Genomic DNA, 10,905 nt, shown 5'->3' with positions numbered 1-10,905 from the left:
ATCCATAACTTTTTGAGTTTTCTCCGCGCATCCAGTGGTTTCATGTCCGAATCTCCCACGTCCATGACATAGAAAATGAAGGCCTTCATATTCAACCTTATAGCGTTTCTCCTTAATGGATAACATAGCAAGCAAGAGGTTGTTCAAATTAACCTGCACACATAACTTGGCATACTTTCCACGTTCTCTTGAAAGGGTGGTTCTATCTACCTTCACTGTCTTACCAATTTGGTTTCCAACAAATGTAAGGATATGATGGTTGTAGTACATTATCGCCAAACTGAACATTCTCACCCATACAGCCACATTGTCAATGACGTCAGAACTCGGGCAAAAATTAGACCTTCATTCCCTCACCGTGAGGTAATTATCGAATATGAGCCACATGCCTTCGAAGAGTGTGATTTTTCTGATCTTCATCATTCAAAACTGTGAGAAGATAGTAATTGTGCCCTAGGTCAACTATGTTTAAGATTCCTCTTCTTGCCCATAGTTGATTCAACCATGATTCTAGCACCTTATACCCGATTCTTCTTCCCAACATCTTCACTTATCTTAACTAACATGTTTTGATTAGTTTCGCTGCACTCTGATATTTTGCAATTATGCCTGCAAGATTGTGGATCACATCTTGCATGTTATATTTGCCTATTAACTCAATCTGCTCTGATTACATATGATTTGTGTCATTTTATATGCAACATGCGAAACATGATATTATCTCAATTCACTCTTATTCTTGTAAGTTGTTTAATTATTATTTATCTTTCGGTATTTCAAAAAGTAAAGGTAAATAGAAGACATCACATGTTAAATCTAAATTCAAATAAGTAAAAAAGAAAAATAAAAAGTGAAAAATTTAATTATTATTTAAACAAATTAAATTTTTTTGATGTACGCATCTGGTTTACCTCATGTAATTTTTTATTTTTTGTGAAAAACAACCTTATCATTTTAAAATACTAACAATTTAGCCCTTAAAGTTAAAATTCGCGGGAAAATTCAAAAGAAAATGCATAGGAAACCTGCGGATTTTGATTTTAGGGGTTAAATTGTTAGTATTTTGAAATGACAAGGTTGTTTCTCAGAAGAAAAAAATTTTACAGGAGATAAACCAGAAATAACCTTTATGACAAAGGGGTAAAATGGTAATAACCCTTTTATAATTTACTAGAAGATTTCGAAAAATTAATAAAAGTAAAAAAATGATTTTACTATATCTACAATATTTACTCTAACTTTTAAAAATACATATGCTTTTACTTATAATGTTTAATAATTATTTAGATTTTATACTATACGCCTATGAGATCAACTGATTTATAAAAGTTAAAGTAGTCAATATAATTATTTTGTCTATACTAATACACAAAATACATTATTTTTACTATATTTTATACTCTATGCAACTTTCACAATCTATTTTTTTCTCCTTTTTTTTTAATTCGGTTGAAAATAAATATGATAATTTGTTATGAAATAATAAATATTAAATTATTAATAATTCACAAATAAATTCAATTAACATAAAAAAAATCATAATTTTGAATTACTTTTCTTAAACTACAGAAAAAAAATACTACTAATAATTTAATAAAATTTATGGACGGCGGCTATTAGACTATATGGGTGTGTTTGTTTCATGGATAAAAATGTATTTCCGAGAATGTGACATGAAAAATACAATAATCTCATGTTTGTTTCAAGTTTTTTAAAATTGTTCTCAGGTACTTTTTATTCCCATGAATTATTTTACACATGACTTTTCTCATATTTATTCTCATGTCTAAAGAGTGGAAATCCAACATGGAAATAAAGTTAACTAACTACAACTTCCCATTAATATTCACATTAATGTTTATTTTTATTTTTTATAATTTTTAAATTAAATAAAATGTGTAAATGTTCCTGAAAAATTTTAGTTTTATCCAAACACATATCTGAATATTATTTCTAAAAATAAGAATCCAAAAAATATGATTTCAAAAAATATTATATGATAACATGAAACAAACACACCATTTGATTTATTCGGTAATTTTCAACAAATTCTAACTCTATTTACAGTAGCTTGCACACATGCTTTTGCATCCCTGTAACTAGAATTTTGTTTTGATGCTAAATGAAACACATTTCATGTGGATATATCATGTGTTAGAGAAGCCTTCCATCATTAATCAAAGGGAAAAGCTAACATGTACCCCAAGGGCACAAGTTAATGAGATATTTATAGAAATATTTTGTTGGAACGCGTGCATTCAATGTATTGAAACTTTAAATATGGCTCTAATATATTTAATTACATTTAACTTTTTCTAATTATAGTATCCTTAAGATATGCCCTTAGGGCACACGTTAGCATGACCCTTAATCAAATACAATTTCCCACAGGTCGGTGAATAAAACAAGCACAAATTACAATGAGGCTTGCATGGTATGCATGCAATGAAAGCCATTTTTTCATGCTCTTTTTTGCCTTTTACATTTGAATAATATTACAAAAGGGAGAATCACGTTACTTTAGTCATTAAACTGATTTTTTTCGGGGTTCAATATTCATGTAACTGATTTAGGGCCCGTTTGTTTTGGCTTTTTTTTAAAAATGACTTTTATAGTGTTACAAAATTTTGTGAAAAAATTTTTTACAAAGAAATTTTTTATAAAAGTTTCAAATGAAAATTTTGTTTGAATAGTTATTCCTAAAATGTGATTTTAGGTATTTCATCTATTTATGGAAAAAAAATTTGGATATCAAAATTTTAAAAAATCACTTAATTTTGAAGCTATTTCAAATAGATTTTCATAAAAATCATTTTTGAAATACAATTTTTTGAAAAAATTATGATTTTGACTAAGTTTTGGTCTTCAATTATGTATTTTTATGTTATAGGATGTCAAATTAAATGTTTCATTTTATAAAAAACGAATATAAAAAAACTTGTAATATTTTGAAAAACGGTTTTAGAAAATCTATTTTCAAAAATACAAAAAAAAAATCCATTTTTTTAAAGCTGAAACAAACTAGCCCTTATTCACGATATTACTCATATACTCACGTTTAAATGACCCATATATTAATTCAAAAATAAAACTTGTTCAACATTTTAACAATTTTTTTAAGAAAAAAACAAGAATAATTCAGTTTTCCTTCAAGCACAACTTCCGCCCCATATCACCTATATAAATTTAAACCATTTTCAGAACTAAGTTCATCAACATTTCTCATCAATAGCCTCTTGCAATAACTAAAACAATGGCAACAACTCCAATCAAAATCATCTCATATTCAATACTACTTTTCATAACCATCAACATAGCTAATGGTAAAGCTCAACCACCTCAATCAACCTTGGTGTTCTACCTACAAGATGTCAGAAAAGGACCTAAGGCAACCGTTTCACCGATTATAGGCATCAATGGCAAGGTTTGGTCGTATAACACATTTGGAACAATATTGGTTGTTGATGATCCTATTACGATAAGTCCTAGCTCATATTCAACTCAAATTGGACGGGCTCAAGGAATAATTACGGTAACTTCTCAAGATGGTACAAATGTGAACATAGTTTTGTCACTTGTGTTTAACAGTGCGCAATACACTAGTAGCACTTTGGAAATTCAAGGTACAAGTTGTCAGCGTGATAATTTAAGAGAGCTTGGTGTTGTTTCTGGAACAGGAAGGTTTCGATTCGCAAGGGGATTTGCTGTGTTTGAAACTATATCTACCTATAGTCAATCTGTTATTAGGTTGACGGTAACCTTGGCAATTCCTTGAAAATATATGTAGGGTTAATACCACTTTACCCCCCTGTAATGTAGGCGATTTCCGCTTTACCCCCTGCAATATATATTTTTTGGATTAACCTTCTGTAATTTTTCTAGATTTCCCCTAAGCATACAAATTGAACAATGAATTTGGGGGTAAATAAAAAATATATTACAGGGGTAACTTGTGCACTTAGGAAGCAAAAGACATAGAATTTTAACATTTTAAAGGGGTGATCCAATTTTTTTAACAAGGGTAAAGGGAATTTCGCCTAAATTACATAGGATATTGTATATTTAACCCATATATGTATTATTACATGGCTAATGCTTGTTAAAATTGAACATCATATCATATATCATATGGGTGTATGATGATACAAGCTTCATATATGTAACAATAAAATAAAATCAAAGAGCATTTAACCTTTATCCTATTAGTACTATTATTTTATTGAATATTTTTTTATTCCATGTCCAACTTGGATCCTGATATAGAGAGTAGTTAAAAAAATTTAATGTCTTATAGTTTTAAATTTCTAAATGTCACAATTTTAAACTTGCCAGAAACGAATCTCGATGTGTTTAGCGCTTCTAAGTTAGAAATGAGTTGGTTTATTTGGTCATTCACATCATTTCCAAATAGATTCATGTTCTTCGACATGCTCTTCTTTAAACTTTTCCTTGATGGACTCATGTAAATATTAATGCGTTACTTCAAGGTGTTTCGATGGGTGTGGTCTCTATACTTTGATGGTGGCACCTTTTTCACTTCTCGGTTAGCGCATGTTTCTTTTCTGAATTCTTATTTTTTTCTTGGCCCCTTGTCGAGTTTGCTCACTTACTCTTTTATTCGTTTCTTCAATCGCAAATCTTCTTTTTTAGATTATGTTGTTTGTTGCTGGTTTCTCTTCTTACTATATGTTTTTTTCAACCCAAGCTAATAGGCTATTGAAGGTTTTTGGTGCTTTAACGCTGATGTTTTCTACGATTTTCGTTCCCGTCTGGAGTCTAAGAATGAGAAAATACCTTTTTATGTTGACATAATCACTTTTCACCAATATAGGTTATTTATTGAATCTTTTATATACAATCACAATGTTTGTCCTCCTCTTATCTAATAGGCCCTAATTTTTCCACAGATTTTGGTTGCCTTCAAGAAGTCTTAAAATATGTATAAAAATGCCTCAAGATAACCATCATGGAGAAAGAATTTCACAACCACCATAACAACCCCATGTCGCACCAATCAAGCAACAATATGGATCAACATGTTTGATAGCATGGATCCAAATTTGAGATTATATTTCCCACTACGCCAAATTTAATTTTTAACAGCACCCCTACTAAAGCGCTTCTAGTAAAAAGCGCTCTTATAGGTTGCACTAAAAACAAAATAAAAAAACACGCTAAAAAAGCGCTCTTAAAGGGGGGGGGGGGTATGAGAGCGCTTCTGAAAAGCGCTGTGGTAGGGGGGTGTATGAGAGCGCTTTTGAAAAGCGCTTTGGTAAGGGGGGGTATGAGAGCGCTTTTGAAAAGCGCTTTGGTAAGGGGGGGGTATGAGAGCGCTTTTCAAAGCGCTGCTATAGGGGGGTTTAATGAGAGCGCTTTTTGCTAAAAAGCGCTGGTATAGACCAGGCTATGAGAGCGCTTTTCAGAAGCGCTTTAGTAGCCTTTATTAGTAAAAATTAAAAACAAAAACACGCTTTCACTTTCTCACTTTCTCTCTTTCGTTTTCTTTTTATTACTGTTTCTCACTTTCTCTGCAACCGAAAAACCCTCCGTCGTCGCCAGCCACAGCCACCACCGTTCGTCCCTCCGTCGCCAGCCACCACCGTTCGTCCCTCCGTCGCCAGCCACCACGTTCGTCCCTCCGTCGCCAGCCACCACCGTCGTTCTCTCCTCCGTCTGACTGTGCAAGGTAATATGATTTATGGGTTTAGTTTTAAGGGTTTCAACTAAGGGTTGCACTGCAATTTGAGAATGAAGCATATTACATGTTTGATTAAATGTCTTTAGAGTGTTTAATTTTCATTGAATATTTTCTTACTTTTATGATATTTTCTTACTTGAGATGGTGATTTGGTGAGACAATTTTTATAATCTTGTTTTATTGTCTCTTTGTATCTGCAGAATCTGAATCTCTAAAAGAAAATTGCTTAACCTTGTTCCCAATATATCACCACTCTTCTTTCTCCTTAGTTCAGGTTTGTGCTCTTAACTATACTTAAGTATACTTAAGTTAGGTTGTTATGCTTCAGGTTTTGTTGACTTATTGGAACAATGTTTCGTGAGGTTTTATATAAAAGTATAAGTTTTGAAGTTCTACTGTTATTTTGATTACATGAAAACTTTGGCATACTATTTCGTGAAGTATATTTATATATTTACTTATTTGTGGGATTGAGAATGAAAATGCTATCTTTATTCTAAAACATGATCGTTGTGCACTATGAGCATGTTTGAATGTAATACAAACATTTCAACTCTTCCTCTTGCTATTTTGTAAATTGAAAAAGGTGTCTTAGTTTGGTTTTGGATTTAATGTATGAGTTCATATTGATGTCTCTACTTTATTGCAACTTGGTTTATGGAATTCTACAAGTTTTGAAATGGATTGAACTATATTAAAACATGCTCATATATTAAATTGACTTTAAGAGATAAGAAGGAAATATCTATATTTATTTCTGAAATGAAATGAGATGGGAAACATTCACATTATTCTCTTTCAAATTTTACATTATTTCATCTTGAACTTGTTTGAAGTGAATTTTGAGAGCCAATTTATACGTATATCATGGCTGTCCGGGATGTTGGTTTAGGGATTTAGAACTTGTTTTGAACCCAATTTCTCATGGTACAATGTGACTTCTTGCATCTTGTTTCATTTTTGGTTTGAAATTTGTGTTTGTTTGTGAGTTTACTTGAATTTGAATGAATTTGACATAATGATACAATGCTAATTTTTTTAAGCTATGGATTATGACCTAATTTTTATATTCTTCAATTAAGTTTTTTATTTTATATTTTTTAGGAATATCTTTGCTAGATAGGGGTTACTTGTGAAGAGTGAAAGTTTGATCTCATTCAAGAAGTTGCTTTCTACTATACAGGTAATTAATTGCTTTCCATTGACACAATTTCTAGTGTTGTCAATGTTATAGATTTGTGACTTATTCTTTTTGTATTGATAGGGGTTACTTGTGAAGAGTGAAAGTTTGATCTCATTCAAGAATCTTACATTGTGTGGGTGTACAAGTTGCTTACTACTATACAGGTAATATATTGTTCTCTCTCGCCAAAGTAATATGTTGAGTTTTATTGCTTCTGATTCATTCCGTAATATGTTGCGTTTTATTGCTTCTGATTCATTGCGTTTTATTGACAGAAACGCATTATACCGTTCTGTTCCTAAATAATTAGTTGTTTTTGTTTAGCTTAATTAATTAAGACATGAGTGTAATACTCATTATTCCGACATGTGGAATATTCTCTGATTTTGAAGTGATGAACTTACTAACTTTGTAACTTTTAGATTATATTAAGTAATACTCATTATTCCGACATGATATCAATTTCGTTAATCGTTAAGTGATGTACTTACTAACTTTGTGAATTGAATTCGCCATAGGGGTTACTTGTGAAGAGTGAAAGTTTGACCGTTTTTGTTTAGCTTAATTAAGTCATGGATAAGACATGGATGAGATCAAACCGATTGTCGAAAGAGTACGAGAAAGGGGTATGGAAATTCGTTGAGTTTGCGGTTGCGCACTCCGAAGACCCGCTTCGAATGCCGTGTCCTTGCTTGGGTTGCTGTTATGGGGATAAGGTTGACGGGAAAAAGTTGGGATCCCATTTACTACGGTTTGGAATTGATAGAAGTTATACATGTTGGACAATGCATGGTGAGAAAAGTAACGGGAATGCTGGGTCGAGTTGTAATAGGAAGTATGCTTCAAACGACGATTGCACAGACACATACGATTGCGATCGAGTCGAAGAGATTGCAGAAGCGCTTGAAGAAGATCTTGCGGATTGTCCCAAAATGTTTGAGAGGTTGGTAAGCGATGCAGAGAAACCGTTGTATGATGGTTGTTCAAAATTCACAAGATTGTCTGCGGTGTTAAAGTTGTACAACTTAAAGGTGGACAATGGATGGTCGGATAAAAGTTTCACAGAGTTATTAGCCCTTATGAAAGATATGCTACCAGAGGATAATGTTCTTCCCAATCGAACGTATGAAGCCAAAAAGATGTTGTCCTCTATTGGCATGAGCTATGATAAGATACATGCATGTCCAAACGATTGCGTTTTGTTTCGAAACGAGTATGCAGCGTTGAATGAGTGTCCTAAATGTGGTGCCCCTCGATATAAGAAAAAGTTGTCTCCTGCTAAAGTCTTATGGTATTTTCCTATAATTCCGAGATTTAGACGCATGTATCGTAGTGAGACCGATTCAAGACACTTGACTTGGCATGCAAATGAAAGAATTATTGATGGAAAGTTGCGACATCCGACAGACTCACCACAATGGATGAAAGTTGATACTGATTATCCTGAATTTGCAAAAGAAGCAAGAAACCTTCGGTTGTCATTGTCTACTGATGGAATGAACCCGCATGGTATTCAAAGTATCTCGCATAGCACATGGCCTGTGATTCTTATGATCTATAACCTACCTCCGTGGCTATGTATGAAGCGTAAGTACATGATGCATACCACAAAGGTATCCTTTTTATTAATTAATCAACGAACATGTTGTAGTTGAGAATGCAGGAACCACAAGTTCCACACGAGCCAATACCTACTCAGGAGGACTTTATCATCTATCTTCAATGGCTCAAAAATTGGCCATTTTACTTTGAGTTTGGAAGTGGTGATGCTAGTGGTAGTAGGCCTGCAAATTGCTTTAAAGATATTTGTCTGCAGATGGTTGCGTTAATGGTGTGAGAAGCTAAATGCATTGAAATTAAAAAATTTAGGTTAATGACAAAGGTTAAGAACAAATTACATGAAAAAATGTTTTAGTGTTTTAAATGCTTAATTCATGATTATTTATGAAATATATCATGACTTTGAACTAGTTGCTTACAAAAATGCTAAGTTTTACTACTTTCTAGTGAAAACATGTTAATGTAAGTCAAGAATCATAAGCCTAACAAAATGAGGTGTGTTCACTTCTTGCTTTACATAAATAATGAGAGTGGACATGCGTGTTAACTATGAAAATTTTGCATCATTCTTGTTATTACTTTATATATATTTGAAGTCATTGATATGATCAATGCATTGTTTGATTTTTAGTAAAAAAACTATTTGACCAAAAATAATACCTTAATAGGGTGTGATCCTTTAATAACCCATTTAAGCCTAAATTGAAAAAAATTCAAATGTTACCACCCTTCGCCAATTTTAAAAGAAAAGCAATGTTCACCACTTTGTCTTGAAAATAGAAGAGCGCATAAAAATGCAAGGCTATTTCAAAAACAAAGTTAGGGAGAAAAGAAAATGTTTGTAAAATTAAATTCAAGTAGTAATGGTGAAAAGATAAGAAAATAATATGTTTTGACAAAACAAAAAGGAAAAAAAATAAATGTCAAAACATACAAACTAAAAAAATCACAAAAAAAAAATGGTTGTAAAGAGTGGAATCAAAGAAAGAGACTTTTTGAAAAATAAATATTTAGCAATAAGATGTTGCTCTCATATCTTTAGGATTTTTGAATCCAAAGAAGAACAAATATTTTTTGTAAGTTTAGCCATGTTACAACAAAAAAAAGACCTTAGTGATCCATAACTACTAATGTATCTTGTGATATTACTTAGATAAAAAGTGAAAAATGTTTCTATGATTCGTGCATTTTCCTATTATAATAGAAAAACTAATCATTGAATCTTACTCATTGAGACCATGATTTTGATGATTAATTGACTGTTGATTTACTCAGTGAGACCATTATTTTTAAAATCTTACTTTAGTCAAGCAAGTAATTTATCTTCATGTTATAATTTGTGAATATTTATAATGTTGATCATGAACTTGCATTAGAAAGTATAACATGACATAAAGCAAATACTTTCCACAAAGTTCTTGAAGTATTCATTAATCCTATCATTAAACATGCATTTCAAAATATCTGAATTTTTTGATGGATTTTGTTTGAGGACAAACAAAAAGATAAGTTGGGTAGAGTTGATAAGTTTGAAAACTAGTAAAATAAATAGGCTCTTATTAACTTATTTTACAACCAACCAATATAAAACCATCGATTTATCAATGAAGAGTGATAACATACTTGTTTGAGCTTTTTAACTACGCATTAAACAAAAATAGGTGAAAATGGACCGAAAAGACCAACAAGCAACACGCAAAGACCAAGCTAAGACACTCTCCACCAAGCAGGACCTAAGAAGCCAATATCATAGGCATGCCTAGCAAGCACAAGTGGTTTGTAACTTTGTTGCTAAGTTACTTCACGCTCAAGGAAGGTTTTATGCGCTAGTTGGATACACGCGGTGCACCTAGAAAGATAGGGTGTCTAGGGAAAGTTGCAGGTGAACTGAAATCGCTTAACAAGGAAGAAAGTAGGTGTGTTAGGAGAATATGGACAGAGCTCTGAGCGAGTCTACCTTTTCCTAGCCTATAAATAAGGGTGCCATTTTTCAGTTCAAAGGGAGTTTTAGTGGATTCAAGGTAGTACAGAAAGAAAGTAGGTTCACGTTAAATATCAATATTAAATAATAAGAAGAGGGAGACAAAGGTGGAAAAGCTACTTGAGAAATCGGTACAGATGTTCTTCATATTCTTTCTTCTAGGGTTTAGTTGTAAAGATACAAAGAATCAGCGTAATTTATCATCTTTTGCTGGGATTGGGTGTAGTCATCATTATACTCATGTATTAATCACTGTCTTGACAGTTTATATAGTTCAACTTAAGCTTTAATATTGATTATTCTTCGTTCTTAATGCTTGATTTGGATTAGCTACCTAAAACATGTTCTCATGGTATGACTTCCCATTCGAGAGGTGATAGTCATTACTAGATCCAAGTCTCTATTTGTTGGATGCTAATTTTTAGAGATAGAGTTAAGTTTTATATATGCATAAATAACGATAGTGATGAAAGAGCGCATTGA

At 32.2% G+C, this 10,905-nt stretch overlaps 1 protein-coding gene across 1 annotated transcript; it reads left to right on the top strand.

Moving 5' to 3' along the window:
- Positions 1–3,253: 3,253 nt before the first annotated feature.
- LOC131604871 (pterocarpan synthase 1-like) lies at positions 3,254–3,775 on the top strand. The gene has a single exon (XM_058877286.1). The coding sequence runs from the start codon at positions 3,254–3,256 to the stop codon at positions 3,773–3,775; it is 522 nt and encodes a 173-aa protein (XP_058733269.1).
- The last annotated feature ends 7,130 nt before the right edge of the window (positions 3,776–10,905 follow it).

This window comes from Vicia villosa, linkage group LG5 (assembly GCF_029867415.1).
Source record: "Vicia villosa cultivar HV-30 ecotype Madison, WI linkage group LG5, Vvil1.0, whole genome shotgun sequence".
In the NCBI taxonomy this organism is placed as follows: domain Eukaryota; kingdom Viridiplantae; phylum Streptophyta; class Magnoliopsida; order Fabales; family Fabaceae; genus Vicia; species Vicia villosa.
Note: the sequence above shows the minus strand (reverse complement) of the source record. Positions and strands in the feature narration are given on the sequence as shown.

Coding starts and splice junctions, on each gene's coding strand:
- LOC131604871 (XM_058877286.1), top strand. CDS start 3,254: ATGGCAACAACTCCAATCAAAATCATCTCATATTCAATACTACTTTTC.